The sequence below is a fragment of the Lethenteron reissneri genome, chromosome 34 (genome assembly GCF_015708825.2).
Source record: "Lethenteron reissneri isolate LAM-NWPU_2019-01 chromosome 34, ASM1570882v1, whole genome shotgun sequence".
In the NCBI taxonomy this organism is placed as follows: domain Eukaryota; kingdom Metazoa; phylum Chordata; class Hyperoartia; order Petromyzontiformes; family Petromyzontidae; genus Lethenteron; species Lethenteron reissneri.
The window spans coordinates 7298172-7318931 of NC_083812.1; the positions used below are offsets into that span (position 1 = coordinate 7298172).

General features: G+C 49.6%; 1 protein-coding gene across 1 annotated transcript in view; it reads left to right on the forward strand.

The window, feature by feature from the left end:
* Positions 1-20760, forward strand: part of LOC133350619 (extracellular matrix organizing protein FRAS1-like) — a 55246-nt gene that overhangs the window by 20147 nt on the left and 14339 nt on the right. Inside the window, 29 exon segments of the mRNA XM_061565160.1 lie at positions 171-303; positions 866-1044; positions 1846-1999; positions 2103-2363; positions 3921-4136; positions 4801-4920; positions 5272-5297; positions 5299-5452; positions 6772-6896; positions 8947-9087; positions 9620-9868; positions 10613-10726; positions 11468-11618; positions 12232-12391; positions 12842-13010; positions 13883-14129; positions 14546-14757; positions 15196-15328; positions 15641-15801; positions 16204-16351; positions 16875-17080; positions 17480-17494; positions 17496-17534; positions 17536-17638; positions 18264-18464; positions 19173-19360; positions 19832-20056; positions 20058-20108; positions 20465-20697. Coding sequence (XP_061421144.1) covers positions 171-303; positions 866-1044; positions 1846-1999; positions 2103-2363; positions 3921-4136; positions 4801-4920; positions 5272-5297; positions 5299-5452; positions 6772-6896; positions 8947-9087; positions 9620-9868; positions 10613-10726; positions 11468-11618; positions 12232-12391; positions 12842-13010; positions 13883-14129; positions 14546-14757; positions 15196-15328; positions 15641-15801; positions 16204-16351; positions 16875-17080; positions 17480-17494; positions 17496-17534; positions 17536-17638; positions 18264-18464; positions 19173-19360; positions 19832-20056; positions 20058-20108; positions 20465-20697 — 4514 coding nt within the window.

The following is a 20760-nucleotide window of genomic DNA, read 5'->3' on the forward strand; positions in this document are numbered from 1 at the left end:
AGAGGATTGCCTTTTTATCTTTTTATTCCCAAAGTTATTCCGGACGTACTATTAGGATCGTGACGAACTTGAACTTAGGGTTTCGTGCGGTGCTGGCTCGGTGCTCTCTGGCCTCTTCATCAACATGACCACCTCGGGGACGGCTGTTGTTCTTGAATGTGTGACTACAGGTAGATGAAGGAGGCAAAGTCATGATTTCTTCGAATGACATCATGGCAACAGATGCCGACACTCCCAAGCAGGAACTGGTGGTGAAGATCACTGATGCTCCGAAACTTGGCTATATCGTCAACACGAAATCTGGTATGCCCCGCACACAAACAGTGTTCTGAAGGGTATAAACTGATGTGTGTGGCTTTAAGTGTTCATAATAGAGCATTTGTGAAGACAAGGTTTTATCGGCAGTGCGTCCAGGTCTGTCCATCCAAAGTGTGAAGCTTCATTAATGTAGGGAGTACAATAACCACGGTTCGGGAGTGCTCGAGTGACGTCACTCCAGTGACATCGCCTTAGAATGTACTCAGGTGATGCCACAGTGCATTTACTCGATCCCTATTTTTCTCATGAACAAAGCTTCCAAGCCACACAGTCTAGTAGTATGTCAACAAGATGACAGCATTTTTTTTTCTAGGTTGCGTCTTAAATTGAGGCTGGTGTTCAACAGCCCTGTTTAAAAATAAAAAAAATACTATTTTGTGGGTGTTTGCTGCCAGGGTACATTACTCTTTTATCAGTGGAGACTCCCACAAACGGCTTTCTTCGATGATCATGTCCCTTTCGCTGCAATTAGCACGGTCGGCTATGTACGGTGCGAAAGAAGTGCCTTGTGTGCATGCGTGCGTGCGTTCATTCGTGCTGCTCCCAGGACCGGCGAGTGCCCGCCGCTCGGAGAGCTCTTTCTCCATGCAGGACGTGATGGACGCCGCGGTGTTCTACGTGCAGAGCGTGCACCGTGAGACGGAGCCCGTGTACGACGCGTTCCGGCTGCACGTGACAGACGGGCACAGCGCCTCGCCCTCGTACCTCTTCAACATCTCGATACAGGCGAGCGGCGGCCGCGGCGAGGAGAGCCACGTCGGGACGTTTGGCAGGGGTGGAAAAAGCTGTGACGAGGCACACGGCCGATCTCACAAAATATATAAACTGCGGTTACCTTTTTTTTGCTTTTTTTTTACGTGCAACTTTGTTAGCCAAAAATGATGAACCAATTAGGCTCAGGAATTCAAAAGTACAATACTTTTGGGGTTTGTAAAGCATCTCAAGATGCTGTATTTAAAAGAGGAGAGGTGATAGGTTATATTATCAGAGAGGTATGGGGAAGAAGACCTCGTTACTGAATGGTTTCATATTCATTAGCTCAGAAGAATGCCAAAAGATCCGATATAATTTAAATATGGATCTGTTATCTTGATAATATGCAGGTCTTATTTTATGATTATGTATTTTGTCAACAATTTTGACCATATATATTGGAGGGGTCCAATTGCAACTGTATCCACCATGTGTGTTTTGTATCCAACCGAATGCATTCAGATCGATTTTAACACGGTGACTTGTAACACTATACTGCATAGGGTATCATGAAAACCTGGTCAATGCCACATGAAGATGGTGTCACTGGTGACTCAACAGTGTGGCAGTTAGCGCGCTGCGCTACGAACTCCATTCACAGCCAACTCCAGTGACGATTGTCTGCACCGGTCCTGGGCTTCCGCAAAGTCGACTGAGCCTCAGATTAGTACAATACCTGGTACGGTGTATAAATACCGCCACCCCTTTGTGTGCCAGTGCCGGCCTTCGGTCTGTTCAAGCTTATATGGGGGATCTTTGTCTTTCTACTTACAGCGCAGTAACGATGAGCCTCCCAAGCTGGTGACGGGGACGGTCGCCTGCCGCCCCGGCGAGGCCATCGTCTTGCGGGAAGACGCGATCTCCGTCAAGGACATGGACACACCGGGCCCCGAGCTGGTGCTCACCATCACCCACAAACCCCAGCACGGTACGCTCGCCAGTACACTTGCTTCTTTCATACCAAACCCTGTCCTCCCGGCCATAGCCCAAGGTGACACAAACGCGTTGTTGTTGTTGCTGCTGCTGCACAGGCAAGCTGAGCCGCAAGGCTCGGCGGTCGGAGAGAGCCGGCGATGGGGAGCTGGCTCAGGGCTCCACCTTCACGTTCCAGGACGTGGTGGACGGGCTGCTGTCCTACACGCACGACGGCACGGACGGCGCGGTGGACGAGTTTCGGCTGTCCGTGTCGGACGGAGCGCACTCGCAGAACGGCCGTGTCGCGGTGTCCGTGGAGCAGTCGCGCTCCGAGATCCCGCGCATGGCCATCAACCGTGGGCTGCAGATCCAGGCCGGTGAGAAACGGTGCTGGTGGGCCTCACGCGTGGGCTTCCTGCGACCTGTATCTGGCAGTGTGTGTGCGTGTGTTTGTGTGTATGCTACATTCCGTTTACATGGTGTGTGGGAGGCCCTGCCTTTCCCGCTTCGGCCGAGGTCAGGGGTCAGCAGCCTGCAGATCCGGAGCCGCGTGCGGCTTTTTAAGGACTGCTTCGTCACGCTATTCACATGCATTGTGGCTTGGAAATATTGAGGTTTTTTGTTTTTGTTTTACCGAATAAAAAAAAAATGGCTCTTCTTGTTATTTTGGTTTGGCGACCCCTGGCCAAGGTGGACTTCAGAGAATCCCCAGCAACAAAAACGGCAGCCACTGTCCCGGCAAGGATCGTCGATATTGATGGAGACAGAAAGATGTGTGTTGAAATGTTTGGGGGAGGCAGGGGCACAGTAGTTGACGTGCTGCACCGCAGATCTGGTGACCTGAGTTTGATTCCCTGCTGTGGCTAATGTCAGTGATGAGCGATATTTAAACGAGTCTTCGGGCCTCGTGCAGGTCAACTCAGTCTTGAATGAGTAACTGGTTTTATGTGCAAACATCAGCTCTGGATAGAAAAAGGCAGCAATTTGTGGCACTGGTCACACCACCCTTTTGTGTGCTGTGCCGACCTTCATAGGTGCTCACTTTAACAATACTTTCCCTGACAGTGTATGTAGGTTATATGTGGGATCTTTGTGTTAGTTAAACTTGTAGACGTAGATTAAGAATGTTTAATCTAAAAATGTATATTGTCATTGCAGTTTGTTATGCTTAGAAGTGCTGTCTTCCTTGTATATATGAATATGGTTTCATGGAGAATTCGTATTTAATACCAATGCATGACTTCTTCTATCTACTTTAATGTTAAAGCAACAGATGTATTCTTGGCATTGACTATTACATTACTCATATGGGTCTTATTTACTGGTTTATTTATTTAAGTGTAATAATAATTGTAATAAACTCTGATTATTTGCATCTATAGAGGGGTGCTGTTGATGCATCATATCCATGAAAATAACTCCTGATATCCACAAAGGTGTCCAAAAATAAACACGAAAAGTAAGATTAATCTGCTGCATTTTCTGAGTCTTATCTGCAAAACACCTTCTATAATAGATTTATTTGATCACTTCTGACACACTTCTTCTGGGCAGTTGTTATTCATGGTTAGAAACCAATAATATAATTAATTCCCATCAATTCCAAGTCTTTTCTTTGGTCCGCAGAAGATGTGAATAAGAGGAAGAAGCCTTGACAGACATTTGTATTTTTTTAACAGATCGATTGCGACCACGGATAATGGACATTGCAATGTATACCATTATACTTCATAGAGACTGGTGCTACTCCACTAGCTCACTGGAGCCCTCGCAGTAGCTTGCGTTTGTCAACTCGAAAGCATTCCCGGAATGAACACCTCCAGTAAAGCTTCTGCACCCCCCCCCCCACTCCCGACCCACCACCCCCGTGTGCTACGCGGCGTGATTGATGTTGGTGCTCGTCTGTAAGCGCTGCCGCTGCTCGCATTCCCCAGCTTCGGCCACTACAATCACGGCCCAGCAGCTGCAAGCCACGGACGTCGACTCGGACACTCTGCAGCTCAAGTTCTTCGTGGTCCGTGACGCGCCCGTGGGCCATCTGCTGCTCGCCCAAGCCGGGCCCAAAGCTGGCTCGAAGGGCCAGCAAACACAACAGCAGGTCTCTGTCAAGGGCCCCGTCAAGAGCTTCACACAGGCCGATATCAACAAAGGTATCAGCGGGAAGGCATTTGCGACTCAGTGATTTTTTGATATGCACATCTATCCCAATACAACTGTGGAGTCGTTCGCTTATGAATGCATTGTAATTGCGGTCATGGTCATGTGTTTTTTTGGAGTTGTGTTGTTTTTAAATCCTTTATTTTAAGTTCGCTTGTTTGCATGCTTGCTTGCTTGCTTACGACCGTGCAAATCTTTCGGTCGTTTTTTAACCCACTTCCCGTGATCCAATCGAGCTGACATTTTGCACACAGACTCGTTGTGCGAGACAATTAATGTTTTTGAAAACATTTTTTCAAAATTTTACACTGTTTAGGGAAAACAAATTAAATATTTAATTACCAATTGCTTAATACTGGCAGACAATCATCTGACCCATAGGTGGCAGCCATCTCAAGCCAGAGGACGAGAGGACTCTAGCCGCCACGCATATAAAGGATTTATAGTGAAAAACGTTGTTTTTACGGGTTTACTTGTTTTTATCATTACTATCATCACCATCAGCAACACCATTGTAATGGTCATATTTAGAGAAACCTTCTGGCCAGATTATTGAAACATTCATTTCTCAGTATAATCGATTGCTCTCAGTTGATGCGACACGTTGCTCAGTTAGTTATTGCCATTGTTGGTGATTGTGCTTCTCCTCTCTGGCAGGGCTGCTTGAGTACAGACACAACAAGGGGGAGGACGGTGGAAGCTTTGCCTTCAAGTTTGACATCGTGGATCAAGAGGGAAACAAGCTCATCGATCAGTCCTTCCACATCACCATCCTAGGTCTGAGATGTTTATACACATACATCCCTGATTATTTGGTCTTGCAAATCAGCACTACAGCCTATTCACACCATGTTTCAACGAACAGCGATAGTATCGGCAATTGCATTTTCTTTATGTCAATTTTTTTACGAGCAACTTTTTGGACATTTTTCAAAGACGTAGGGTTCAGTTATGCAATGATTCACTCCCCATTCTATTTGACGTTGGTGTTCACCTCTTGGTGCCTTGACTTAATTTTTTATTATTTTGTCTTTAGGGTGAATGTAGAAGCTCCGGCGGCTGCCGGGGTTCCACGTGAACCGATCGCGTAGAACGTATACGAATCGACTAAATAATCTATTCTCACAGAGGACCGCCTTCCGCCCGTGGTGGAAGGTGAACAAGGAGCTGGTGGTGGAGGAGAACTCCGTGGCCAAGCTGGGCACGGAGGTGCTGTCTGTGACTGACGCGGACACGGAGCCGGGACAGCTGCTCTACCGCGTCGCTCGGGGGCCTTCGCTCGGCCGCCTTGAGATGCTCGCCAATCCGGGTATGGAGACACTCGGCGGAGATGGGGGGGGGGGGCCTTGTGCTGTGCACAACAACAGAGGCACGAGCCAGTTAACCCTTTCCCGTTTTGAGATGTCTGCAAATTGCAAGGTGGGTCCCGTTCACCGCTGAATCTCGGAATCCGCAAACGGTTCGCGTACATTTTACTTAGAGGGGCATGGCACCGTTGTTTTTAAAGGCATTGTATTTGCCGCAGAGAACTGTGGCGACATGACCGCAACTCTGTTACCTGGCGCGAAACTGTGCCACACACCCTCCCACATGGCATTGTGGGAGCCTCGGTACGTGTTTCAACCTGAAGACATACTGATAAAGTTATTTTATATATAAAATGACGTACGTGTACGTTACAGGAACGGAATCAGAAGAAAAAATGATGACATACATGCACGTACATGAAATGGGAAAGGATTAATTAACATGGACAGTTGATTCACGTGGCCGCGCTCACAAGAAAACAAAACAACTAGTAATTGATACTCTTTGGTTCTTACGGTAAAGTCACGTAGGTATAAAATAAAAATAAATCACGACGTTTCGGGCGCAACACAAGCGTCCGTCATCAGGTGGGAAAGCATGGTCTGCTGCTGAGGCAGACTGTTTAATCCAGAAACGTCGTGATTTATTTTATTTTATACCTACGTGACTTTACCGTAAGAACCAAAGAGTACGTATTCCTGCAGTCACGAAATCTTCAAATCAACTAGTAATTCACACCTTATATTAAAACATGCATTCAACAACAGACACAGTCGCTTACTCGGGTGACAGAACGTTGTGGCCATACATTCAAGCTTGGCGAAACACTGAAGAACAGTTTACAACTGGAGGGGGAAGGGGGTGTTAAGGGAAGACAAGATGGGAGGGTTGTGGGGGGTCACGTGTGTGCCTTTGTGTGTGCGCCTGTGAGTGTGTATATTGTGTGGAGTAGTCGGGAGGTGGATAGCGCACTGTGCTACAAAACCCGGCGACACGAGTTTGAATCCCGCTCACAGCAAATGTCGGTGATGAATATCTGAACCGGTGCTGGGCCTCCGCTAGATCGACTCAGCTTTAAAAACGAGTGCCCGGTGCGGTGTGTAAACATCAGTACTGGGGAAACGAAGATGGCCGGGCGAGGTGTTGGTCACCCACCCCCTCGTGTGCCCGTTCTCCGGAACTTCATGGGTGGTCGCTAACAGCACTTTCCCCAACAGCTTGTTTGGGTTGTAAGAGGGGTGAGGGGGTTGGGGGAGGAATCCTTGTTTTTTTGTGTACACACGCGAATTAACTGTGTGCATGTGTGGGCTCTGTCCGTAGGCCGGGCGATCACGTCGTTCTCGCAGGCGGACCTGGCGGCGCGGCGCGTGCAGTACGTGCACACAAGCTCGCAGGAGAAGCACGATGACGACTTCACCTTCACCGTGTCTGACGGCAGCAACGAGGCGAGCGGCAAACAACACACCCCACCGTGGCCCACCGTGGCCCACCGTTGCCCACCGTGGCCCACCACACCCCACCACGGCCCATCGTGGCCCACCGTGGCCTACCGTGGCCCACCGCGGGGAGCAGGGCCGTTGGGCACTGAAACCGCCACCTATTCCATACACGTTCGCTCGCAAGTAGTGCGTTGGCTCGGATGATGGGCGATTTTTTTTTTCTCGGATGTAGCAAATAACAAAAAAACGAGGAGACTTTCAGTAACGAAGTTACCCTCTCCCCCTTTTTAAAATAGCCCAGGCCTGGTGTAATTGATCATTTACAGAGTATTATTATTATTCACAAGTATAAACCAACGTAAATATACGTAATATATTAGGATGTAAACACATTAACATAATCATAATTATATCATGTATATTTGTTGTCCCATGAATACAAACTGCATTACATAAATCGGTGTAGTGCGTAGGCATCAGATAAAATAAAAATGAAATGAATATACCGATCAAGTAAATTGTTTTTACGCGTGTTGCCAAGCTGTTCCATTTATAACCAGCTGGCACTATCCAGAGGGTCATTGAGGAGTGACACATGACGTGAGCGAAGTGCACCACAGTCATCACCGTAGTATTTATATCCTGCAGCGCAAAGCCTTTGATTTACACTACGTGGGAAAATGTACAGCGGCCAGGATTTTTGAGATGCTGGGGCTGCCTTTTCACAAGACCCTTTCCCAATAAACCTCCGCCTGAAATAGCCGGATGCGTAACCCAAGCAGATCCATGACCTCAGCGTCTTAAAACCAATCCAGCCCTTTCAGGTGGTATGCAAGTAATCTCACGAATTTCGTTTACTAAACTAATTGTTTATGCTGGATCAAAGGATATATATCACGTTTATAGTGTAGCACGTTCGGTTTGAATGGCTAATGTTACAATTTTTGCTATTTCGTACTTGCAATTTGGCCTGCATCTCCGACTTAAACACTTGAGTTTTTAGTTTCATTTCCTTGAGTTTCTTCCGTCGACGTCTCTTTACATCACTCGCATCTTCCCACAGATTGGCTATTTTCAGCATCGCACCGGGAGTCACACTTGGTGATGTTGCTTGTGACTTGAATCCCATGTAAGGATGCTAATGTCCAACTGCATGTGCCAAACGTATCGGTGGCCACATTTTTAAATACATTTTATCACACGATCCTTTACTGTTTTAAAAGGAAAGCAGCTGTCATAGTATATTGGGGGGTGGGGGGTTTCTGATTTTCTTTTTTACACATTCGTTCAAGCGCTTCAAATTGCGCTTATTGGTGGAGTGGGGCAACGCAAATGCAATTACACAGGGTCCCCGTTTGGAAAGTGGTCATGCAATGCATGCTGCTAGGTAATCATGTCATCTAGTGGAGTCAGTGAATTCACGATATCCCTTCTCTTTGCACATGTGGTGAGCGAACGCCCGCGCAATGTGGTGTTATACTTCTGATATGCACTAAACATCCCTGCACGTGTGATTGGTGGACTCGGTGTGACTTGGTGCTTCAGTATTGACGCGCATTACCCGCCAGTGTGTTACTTGATTGGTGCATTACTTGAATGTTGTTTTCCTCAAATGCGTTTGCGACTCCGTGTCTGCAGTGTTATGATTTATGTGCTGAATTACTTTTTTTTCTCACCAAGGTCTTCCGCGGATCATTATTGTTAAAGAGCTGATGGCAGAATGTTTTTATCTGCGTCAACAAATAAAATCAACAACAACAACAGTGAAACATAACCAAATGCGAACACGTCTTGCAAAAGTGGCAAGAGGCACGGCGAGTGCCAAAACAACACGAGCAGTGCGCTACAAATCCCGAGTTTGATAATACCGGAACCAATCCTGGGTCTCCTCTAGGCTGACCCAGACATAAAATGAATACTTGATATGAATGTGGTACAGTGCGGTGCTATTGCTGGCTTTAATAGGTGCTTGCTAACAGTGTTTGCCCTATCAAGCCTGCCAACGGTTTTTTGGGGGGGATCTTTGACTGTGTGTGTGTGTGTGTGCGTGCGCCAGGTGAGGCAGACGATGCAGATCCGCATCGCGCCCGTAGACGATTCGCTGCCCGTGGTGCAGAGCCTCGGCATGCGCGTGCAGGAGGGCGTGCGCAAGCCCATCACCGAGTTCGAGCTCAAGGCCACAGACGCCGACACGCAGGTTGGCCCCGCTGCCCTCCAGCTCCAGTAGTTACCATTGTGGTAATGTGGTGGAATTGAAAAGTACGAGCTGTTGCCGTGTGTATGTATGTTGGACTTCTTTTGCACCGTACGTTGCCAACCATGTTAATTGGAGCTATCCAATGGTAATAAGCAGTGGTGTAGCCATCAAGGGTGCAGGAGGTGCAATTGCACTTGAGCTCACGAGGCAGATAGGTCCAGGTTACCAGGTTATGATGAGGGGGGTGTATTTTGACAGGTGGGGGCCCCCTTTCATGACTTGCACCAGGGCCAAAGCCAACCACGCTACGCTACTGCTAATAATTATTATTGGACCATTCGACAATTGTATTTACGCACGAGAGGATTTATCAAACACAATGGTTGCACATTTCGGTGAATTAACTAACACGGCAAACACTGGAAGTCGAGTATAACCCACGTACATTTTTCCACATCCATATACTACATTTAAAACGTGACCATTTTTTGTATTCATTATTAACGGACACCCGCGTTGCATCACCCGACAGCCGGACTCCATCACGTTCACGGTGGTGCAGCCACCGCGACACGGCGCCATCGAGCGCGGGACCGGAGGAGGGGCAGGGGGCCTGGCCGGCGCTGGCTGGCAGGCGGCCTCCATCTTCACCATGGAGGACGTGTACCAGGGCCGTGTGAGCTACAGCCACGACGGCTCCAACACGCTGCGCGACAACTTCGCGTTCACCGTCGGCGACGGCACCAACCCCTTGTTCGTGCTCAGGGAGGGCAGTGCTGAGGTGGGTGGATCGGTCACTGCGGGGCCGCTCTTCGCTGCGTCGTCGTAACCGCGTTGTTACGTTTCCATCGAGCATAACCGTTTATTGAAGGGTTCTGTTGAGGCGCAGGATACTGCCCTGGTGTAATGGTTTGCACACTGGACTTACGCTCCAGAGGTGGCCGGTTCTTGAAACAGTGGGGCAAGTTTCTTAAATCCTTCCGCCTCTGTTCACCCAGCATCGTAAATGAGTACACCGCAGTCGATCGCTAGGTCTCGTGCAGTGAGGTAAAGGGTAGGGACTCTGACCTTTTCCAAGACATCTAGCCTGTTTGGAAGAGTAGGCCTCACTAAGTGGTGCACCCTCCTGCACGCCCTGTCTTGGGTGTTTGTTGCATGGCAATCCAACTGACATAGTGCGAGGCCAAGAAGGCAGTTATTATATATATATATATATATAAGGCCTGGGCCTTAGTTTCAGTAGCTTTCTGTACAGTACATTTTTTTATATTTAAACATATGCAACAAAAAAAAACTCGCAGCAAATGTAGTAATCTCTTTGTATGCACATTATTTACAAATCCTTGTTTTATGAGCTCACTGTCCTGCTTTTAACTCCCACAGCCACTGATAAATATGATGAGGACAGACCAATACAATTGACCAGTGATAACTCGGTGTACTGACGTTAGTGCGTTTGACAATTATCAGCGAGGAGAGGATTGAGTGTGACTGCTTGTGGTGAACATGTGTGCCGTTGTTCCAGGTGGTGACGGCCTTGCCTCAGAAGTTCCAGATTGAAATCCTCCCGGTGGATGATGGCACACCCCGCATCGTGACCAACCTGGGCCTGCAGTGGCTTGAGTACATCGAGGGCAAGGTGAGGGTCTTGAAGGTTTCCACCTTTTTGTGGAGGCTGCTCTTAAGCCACATGTCGACCACCACTATGAAGGGTGCTGGCTAGGTTCACAGGCTGCCTTAATCAGAACTTTTCTCTATAGCCCTCACCTGGCTGACGGATTTTCAGGCTTTTATCTGGGCCACCCTCAGAACCAGTTGTGATGTCAAAGGGTCAATGTAGAACTGAGATCCACAGTGGGTAGTATCCCTCGCTAAGATCAACTTCAGGGTTGTGTTTTTGTATTAATAAAACACATGCTGGAAAATTACAAAAGTTATAGATTTTCGCGAGAGATAGCAAAGCCTCACCCGAGCCGGCGGGGGAGAGACCGAGGCCACGATCATTTTCGCTTTGATCTTTGAACACTATGTGAGCCATTCACTAAGTGGGCTCTGGAAAATGGTTGGGGAAATTTAGCAGAAGGCACCAATTACCACATAATTTACATGCAAGTGCTTGCCTTGTTTTGAGTTCACGGAGGGGTAATGCCGCCAGCTCAACATGGAGGCATCTCAATGTAACACAGAGGCATCTTGGCCATTATCAACATTGCATAAATTCGTAATTGCAGGTGATTTTAAAATTGTAGCTTTTTGGGTCAAAACAAAACTGTGTGCTCTTGTAAATTATTCCATTACCAGCTCATTTGCGGGTGTGGAGTGTGGACAGGAGTTAATGGAGGTGTTATTAAAATACTGTGTATATTTTTACCATTGACAGGCAGCCAATCACATCACCAAAAAGGAGCTGTTGACCCTTGACCCTGACACGGATGATACCCAGCTGGTGTATGAAGTGACCTCTAACCCCAAGCATGGACACCTAGAGAACAAGTTGAAGCTCGGCGTTCCCGTGAAAGCCTTCACCCAAGGTGTCATTCTTACTCTTGAACATCAACACAAGCTTAGTGTGCAGAGAGCATCCTTGAAAGAAAAACACAGCCCAAAATGTACTTTCTTGTAGATGGATACATACGCTGTGAGTTCCAGGAAATCTGACGAGTGCGGGGCTTCGTTAGTGAGGATAAAAAGAAACGAAAATCTCGGTCAGGTGTACTCTCCTGTCACCACTGCTGGAGCATGTAAACATTTTAACGCGGCAATATCACCCCAGCGACATCAGAAGGGTACAGACGACTGTGATTTAAATTTATTTTTTTAACTAACGAAGCTTTGAACTGGCGATAGACATTCCCGAACAGACATTCTGGGTACGTATCTACAAGAGTTATTTGTTTTTACTTGGTTCCATCTTCTCTTTAGAAAAATATACACGAGTCATTGTACGAGATAATTTTCAGTGTTTGCCTGCAACTAAGTGGGTTAATGTATCTGCCGCTTTGCGTGAGCCCGTGTTGTACAATGCCGCTGTCATTGGCAATGGACACTACACTACGTACATACAAACTCGGCGAGCGAATGCATGTATCCCTCGAGTTGGAGGTGCCACCTGCCTGAACCCCAGCTGTTTTCTCGGCCACACAGAGGAGGTGAACCTGGGCGTGCTGCGCTACGTGCTGGAGGAAGGCAAAGTTGAGGAGACCGTGGACTCGTTCCGCTTCTCTGTGCGCGACAGCAAGCCCAACATGGTCAGCGACAACGTGTTCCACATCCAGTGGTCCATCATCAGCTTCCAGCACCGCAGGTTTGATAAACAAAGACAAAGATCGCTCCTCCCCCCCACCCACATAGCCTCAGCAGACTGTCGGGGCAAGTGCTGTTAACGGGCACCCGTGAAGGCAGTGGGAGGTGCTCTTTGTACAGAAATGTAGTCATGTCATTATGTGGGTTAACTCTAAATCAATTACCAATTGTAATATTGGTGGTGAAAACTTACATTTTAATTGATGCGACTGGAATACCGTATTTAAGTAGACTATAGTGATATATATGAAGTATGGTTAAACAGCTTCCATGAATGATGACGTCAGAGGGCTTCCATCCAGCATTAGAAGTGCTGCAATTTTTAAAAATATTATTTACATGATCTTTGAAGAAGAAAAAAAGTCTTCTTAATGCGACATTAAAGCCAATTAGATTTCTCCCGCGTTAGATGTTAATCGCTGCTCGCTGACTCCGTCTTCGTCTCGTCTAGGTACAACACGAGCGAGACGGCGGGCACGGTCAGCGTGACGGTGAAACGGCGAGGGAACCTCAACCAGTACGCCATCGTGCTGTGCCGCACCGAGCCCGGCACGGCCACGTCCTCCTCCGGCGCCGGCTCACGGCGCGGCGCTCACGACTACGTTGAGTACGCGGCGCAGGTGAGGAAACAAAACAAAAAAAATGAACAATTTTATTTATTTTACCAGGTGAAGCCCACTGAGCTGTACAGCTCTTTTTCAGAAGTGACCTGGCCACAAATGATAGCTCAACGACGTGGCTTATCACGTAGAAATTTATAGCCAAATACTCTGAATGCATGTTTATAAATGTGGAGGGGAAAAACCGGAGGACTGAGGAAAATCCACGTGATCACGGGGAGAACATGCAAACGCCAAATATACAGACGTCAGGGTCAGGATCGAACCCACGACCTCCTGTATACCAGGCGAGGTAGTTAACATCTCACCACCGTGGCGAGGATCCCGCAGCACGGCACATGGCAACATCAGCCCCCCTCCCAGTCATGCACGCACAATTCGGATTAAGTCTGAACGCTGGTTAATCGTGCACTCTTCGGAGTCCAGTCCATCACGAATGCATGTCGATCACAAGTCGTATGCTCTTTGGAATCACACTGCTTTAAGGGGATTGATAAAACTTACTCAGACTTAAGGATGGATTCCAAAAATCTGCCAGTGACCAGTTATAGGTCTTTGGGCCGGAGTGCCTGAAACTGCGGCTGGCCGTACAAGGTTTACTGCACAGGTTTACGCTCGGGTACAGCAGTACGCAGTAAATCACCATGGGCTGCGGATCATAGGCGGCGTCAATTGGGGTTCGTTGAGGCTGGTACATGCAGTGGTTGTGGGATCCATCATTGCATCGCTACCACACAAAAAGCACCGACTCAGAGCTTGCATCCGAGATGCTTGGCCCGGCGCGTAAAGCTGAATAATCCCTGAAACGCGAACACGGGAAGATTTCTCACACGGGTGCGCCCGCCACCCCCCCACCCGCTCAACGAGTGCAGGTGCAGTTCGAGGAGCGCGAGGACACCAAGACGTGCACCATCGTCGTGAACGACGACGCCGTGTTCGAGGGGGAGGAGCGCTTCGGCGTGGAGCTCAGCATGCCGGCGTACGCGCTGCTGGGCGAGCGCACACGCGCCGCCGTCGCCATCAACGACACGGAGGACGAGCCCACGCTGCAGTTCGACACGCGCCTCTACCGCGTCAACGAGAGTGACGGCACCTTGCAGGCCACCGTCATCCGCAAGGGTGCGCCCGTTGTTGTTGTTGTTGTTGCTGCGCTTGTGCGCTCCCACGTCTACGCTTTCCGCCTTCATGAACTTGCACTGACCGGCATGGTGAATTTCGGTTAAATGACCCCCCCCCCCCCCCACCTCCTCACGAACCACGTGGTGTGGGGAAGCCTTCATCCAGCAGTGGATTAACAAGGGATGTACATGTACGTGAACGTTAAGGTAACCAGGAAAGTCGGGCTACAGTACGTACGTATGTAGAGCTTCTTTTGCACCGTACGTAGCCAACCGCGCTCATCGGAGGTTCGGGGTGGGGGGGGGGGGAAGGACAACAAACTTACGACAAAAAGCAGTTTGGGAAGGGAGTGCGCGAGACTCTGACCCTCGTGACGCACCGCAAATCTTCGGCCCCCCCTCCGTCTCCTGTCACAGGCGACACGAGCAGCACGGTGTCGGCCGTGTGCCACACGGTGTCGGGCTCCGCGCGCGGCAGCGGCGCGGGGCTCCTGGCGAGCGGCTCCGACTTCGTGTCGCGGCAGCGCGGCGAAGAGTCGCGCCTCGTGCTCGCGCCCGGCGTCACGGCCGCCTCCTGCGCCGTCACCATCGTGGACGACAGCGAGAGCGAGCCCGAGGAGGACTTCCAGGTACGGGGAGGGTGGCCCCCGCCGATTTCGGCCTCTCCCTGTGCACGTTACATTGGCGTGCGTGTTTTGTCTATTAGTTGACGACAGAGTAAATGATCCGCACATATGTGTTCATGAACCCACATCACTGGGCCACTACACAGCCCAGTGTGTGTGTGAGTCACATCTCCTCCAACACGGGACCCATGACATTGATGAGTGCAGTCCAACAGAGTGGATTGTGTTCTTGGAACGAGTCGTTTTTCTTTGTGCAGCAGGTGTTCATTCTCATTGCGTGTGTGCTATCTAGTGCTGCACCTGTGTGTCCATGTGTAAATGAGAAATGCATTGGGGCCCCCTCTCTTTATCTCTGTGTGTGCACGTACGCGTGTGGAACTTCTTTCGCGCTGTACGTAGCCAACCGCGCTAACCAGAGGGCGTCGCTGCCTCTGTTGCTAGGTGGCTCTGGCGGAGCCGTCACCCAACGCGCGTCTGGGAGAGCGCACGACGGCTCGCGTCGTCATCGCCGGCCCCAACGACGCCTCCCTCGTCCACCTGGGAGACTCGGCGTTCAGCGTCAGCGAAGACGCAGGTGCGGTAATTAATAATTAACGAGTAATCTCCGATTGCTAATGAGTACTGTATTCCTAGGGGATTCACACCTGGCAAAATTAAACTGTGTAAAATTGTTTAAAATATTCCTCTATGATAAGTAGTTATAATTAATAACAACAGTTTTGTATATCTCAGCTGGTGACTCACTCGTGGTGCCTGTGGACATAACCTGCACGTCAAGGATTGGACCATTCTCCCACTCGCCCATCGCTCGCCGACCCTTTTGTAATTTTATTTCTGTCTCGGCGACGACGATGATGATGACGATCTGCGTGTCACCACCACGCAGGCACGGTGGACATTCCTGTGGTGCGGGAGGGATCGGACCTGTCGGCGGCCGCCTCGGTGTGGTGCGCCACCCGTCCCTCGGAGCCCCTCTCTGCCACTCCGGCCATCGACTACGTGGCCACCTCACGCCAGGTCCTCTTCGCTCCCGGGAGACGGGACGGGGTGAGATTCCCATTTACACACCCCGTCGTAGTGCAACCAGACGCGTCTCGGTCGTGTTACCAGCAGAGAATGTTTCGAGAAAGTGTAGTGATGAAACGCATTGGCGATGCGCGGCAGATCTAATGTGTGCGTTGTTTGTTGATAGAACATTAGCATGGGAATGATGTACAATGCTTTATTGTACTGTACCGGAAATTGCAGGTTCAATGCAAGTACATTTGAAACCTTTCCAAAAAGACATTTAAATGTGTTTTGTTATTACGGATATGGAAACTGTTTCATTCATTTAGTATAGTTAAACATTAAACAATATGATCAACAGTTTTACTACCATCGTTATTTTAACTTTGACGATGTGCTGCTTTTGTTTAACTCTAATGAGTTATGTTAACGCTCCTTCAGACCTGCACAATCACGATCCTGGACGACACGCAGCACCCGGTGATCGAGGGCGGCGAGACGTTTGTGGTGTTCCTGAGCTCGCCGCAGGGCGTGCAGCTCACAGAACCGTCCCACGCTACCGTGCTGATCAATGACACCTATCAGGACAGTGAGTTCCTTACCTCGAGAGAGGCCCACAACCACACTTCTGTGCACACGGGCACGCACATGGACATGCACATGGACATGCACACGGACATGCACACGAGATCCCAATCCAGCCTGCGTCAACCCCATTCCAAAAGCACCTGCACTCATCCTCCTGTTTCGCCTGCGTGTCTCTGGGGCGTTTTCCGCTTGTTGGAGATATTTGCTGTTCGAGCCGAGCGGCTCCCCCCGGTTTATACTGCGGGTGTATTAACCGAAAAGTACGAGCCGTCTTGCTTTGCAGCGGTCGTTAAGGACCTCATGACATTATTTGAAAAAATGTGCCAGCGTCACGGTCCGATTTTGTCAACAACAAAAATTGCATGCAAATGACCTAATTTGGTAAAAAAAATTCAACCATGCAGCAACATTGCCCCCTACTGTGCAACTACTTCATACTCATCCTCTGTGACAGCACCTCCATGGTAGCCCTAAGTATGGCACCGATACGAAATGTGTTAACGATTTGATTTTATTCGATTTAGTTCCCAGCGTGCAGTTTGGCAAAGAGGGCTACGCGGTGCAGGAGAGCGAGGGCTCCATCTCGGTGCCTGTGCTGCGCAGCGGCGATCTCAGTGCGCAGTCGTCCGTGCGCTGCTTCACACGCCGTGGCTCGGCGCGCGTCGATCACGACTACACGGAGCGGCCAGACACGGATGCCTCCCGCATCACCTTCCTGCCCGGCGAGAAGGTGGGTAACTCGCTAGGCACTGCCGCCCCGGAGCCAACCGCTATACTGCTGCGACCTGTTGAGTCTCGAACAAATGCACTGCCACGGGTGTACAATGTGGACGCAATATGTGAATAGAGCACCAGTGGCAAGGTTGATCAAAACCTTCGTGAGTAAATGGATGTGGGAATATGGCTGGTTCGTGTGCAAAGTTGAACTGTCTTGTGCATACTCTTTGGTTCTTTCGGTAAAGTCTTGTGCAGCCTGCAGAACTGGCATATTGGATCTTTGATATCTGCAGTCGCTATATGTAAATGTATTTTTTATGGAGGTGCTATTTTATAAATACAGTGAGAGTTATTTGATTATCCCATGAGACTGTGAGCTAAAACACTCTTCACCTTTCTGTTTGGTTTTTAGACCAAAAATTGCACATGTGAGAATTGTGGACGACACGGAGTTTGAGGGCGATGAAGGAATTCCGTTTGCACCTCGGCTCGGCGCTTGGCTCACAATCGTCCGGTGCCAAGATCGGCAAGAACGATGTCGCCATCATCACCATCACCAACGAGGAAGATGGTAAGAAGTTTCCTTGCTTGATTGCCAAGGATCTATCACTTATGATTTTATATATTCAGCCTGTTTGGAAACGGCTGAATTTCATGCAAACTTTACTTAAAACAAAAATCAAGAGACCACTTATTAATATACGTTTATGGTAATTCAATATTTCTTGCTAATAGTGAAAGTTTAGCATTCAGAGTGCATTTTGATTCATTGTTAAAATCATTGTTGATTTCTCACCAAGCAGTGCTTATTTTATGAACCACTGGACGATGACCATGGGACTGAGTTGATCCTGGCCGCTTTCTATGAACCAGCATTTGACAAACAGTTAATGGCAGAGATGACTGGACCTTTTAAAATGGTTTTGCTGTCAGCTGACTAGATACATTATCTGTGCAGTGTTTGCAATTCGGTTTGATTGGCCTAACAGTGGTGTCATAAATTGAAACTTAAAACATCCATAACGTTCACAAATCAAGAAAAATAGAAACGTTTCCCAAAAAGGCCACCAAGGGGTCCAAGTGCATTATATAATCACGTGCAATAGCGTCTCCTAACTGTTCACGAATTTGAAAAAATCCACAGTCCCGGTTAATTTGTTATTTCGACTTTTTCCGCCGTGTTTTCTTCGACGCAGCTCCCACCATTCAGTTTGAAGAGGCGAGCTACCAGGTGCGCGAGCCGTCCGGCCCAGACGGCATGGCCATCCTCACCATCCTCGTGTTGCGCTCGGGCGACCGCAACAAAACCTCCAAGGTGCGCTGCAGCACCCGCGATGGATCGGCTCAGTCCGGAATGGACTACAACCCCAAGAGCCGCATCCTCAAGTTCCTGCCTGGTGGGTCTTCACGAGTGGCCAAGTATGTGTCAGATAACTCTATCGGTGGTCTTTGTTGATCTTTCATAGTTATGTCTACAAGCTTGACTGTAGTGGGTGTAAAGTGGTTTTGCGAAAGGCATCATTATTTATGTTGTGTGAGAGGCTCCCCAAAGGTTGGCATTTTATTTAAGATTCTTCTCTGACAAATACTTTCCAATGTAAAACATTTGCTGATATGGTCAATTCCATGGCAATGGAATCATAGCAAAGAACACACAACATTGACAATCACAAAATGTAACACAAGTAACATATGAGCTTTTATAGTTTATGAAAGTACCCACAAATCAGCCTGCTGTCACATATAAACTACAAAGACAAAGATGCCTGTATAGCCTTAACAGACTGTTGGGGCAAGTGCTGTTAGCGAGCACCTCAGGAAGGCCTGCACATTGAGGGGGTGGGTGGCCAACACCACGCACGGCCGTCATCGTCTCCCCAGTGGCGATGTTCACGCACCACACCGAGTACTCATTTGAGGCTGAGTCGACCCAGGGGAGGCCCAAGGACCAGTAGAGATAATCGTCACCTGGTGTTGGCCACGAGCGGGAATCGTAATCCGGACGGCGGGTTCGTAGCGCGACACCACCGCTGCTGCCCACCCATATAAACTGCAATCCTGAAGAGAGCTCTCATCCTCGCTTTTCGTCGCTCCGCGTGATGCAGGCGTGGAGCAGATGGAGTTCCCCGTGGAGATCCTGGCCAATGAGGACCGCGAGTGGCACGAGTCCTTCTCCGTGGTGCTGGGGCCAGACGACCCCGTGGAGGCCGTGCTGGGAGACATCACCACGGCCACGGTCACCATCCTGGACCAGGAGGCCACAGGCAGCCTCATTCTGCCAGCCCCACCGATCGTACGTGATGGACCGAGGCCTCCCTGCTAGCCATATTTGGTCGTGCACGAGACTTTTAAGTCACGGGTCAAGCGCGTCATAAATGGCACTTGTAACGCACGGCTTGCCATGTTATGGCGCTGTAGAAGTTGCCGTTATTATTATTATTATTGGTGAGAGCACTGAGATATCACTCCCTGACATTTAATGCATTGTCAATGCAGTGACCTATCTGCAATGCTATGATGGAGCATCCGACTGATTTTAAGTGTTTGGTTTTTGTCATGAACAAACCTTTACATTCACATTGGATAGGCAGAACACAGTGATTGGCGTGCATACACCAGATAACAAATACCTGCTGTTTTGATTTTTTATCACGATTCGTAGATTGCTATGTATTGATCATCCTCTTACAGATAAAGCGCTGCTGCCCTCATATAACTTTCACCGAGTAACACCTTCCCTGCCCGCCCACCCTCGCCACCCTAGGTGGTGTCCCTCGCCGACTACGACAGCGTCGAGGAGGTGATGAAGGAGGGCTCCAAGAAGGACCCGTCGCCGGGCTACCCGCTGGTGTGCGTCACCCCGTGCGACCCGCACTACCCCAAGTACTCGCTCACGCGCGAGCGCTGCGAGGAGGCGGGCATCAATCAGTCGGCGCTGTACTTCAGCTGGGAGGTGTCGTCCCCCACGGACGCCAACGGAGCTCGCTCAGCCCTTCGAGACGGTCACCGACCACACTCCGTTCACGAGCGTCAACCACAAGGTGGGTGAGGGGGGGTAGGATACCCAACACAGAGGCCGTTCCCTGGGTGAATCTGCTCGCTTTTAACCCGTGCCTTTTGGTGACAATTGAACATCTATCAGTAGCAGTACAACGTGCTGTCAGTCCACTGCCGGATGAAGGCCCCCCCATGATGTGCAGGGATCATGGGGCTGTTTGGCCATGCAAGACCCCGATGGTCACTGAGGGTTGACGGAGGCAATGGGCATTACCGCTGCTTCATTACTTAGTAAAAATTTTGTTAAAATGTAATCAGCTGCTCCTACACAGTGCGACGTTCCGGTAAAACGGAACCTACAGTCGTCGTCCTCTTGCGTGTCCCGCGCGGGCGCGCGCAGGTGCTGGAGAGCGTCTACTTCGGGCGCCGCTTCCACGTGCGCTGCGTGGCGCAGGCGCGCGACAAGAAGGGCCAGGCGGGCACGCCGCTGCGCAGCAACACGGTCACCGTGGGTACGGACAACAGCATCTGCCACACGCCCGTGTCGGCCGGCTCGGCGCGCGCCCTGCAGGCGCAGTCCTTCATCGCCAACCTCGAGTACCTGGACGTCAAGCACAAGGAGCACCCCAACAGGTGCAGCGCCGCCGCCACCGCCCCCTCGTGTTTATACGATGTCAATGCAGCTGTCGCCACATA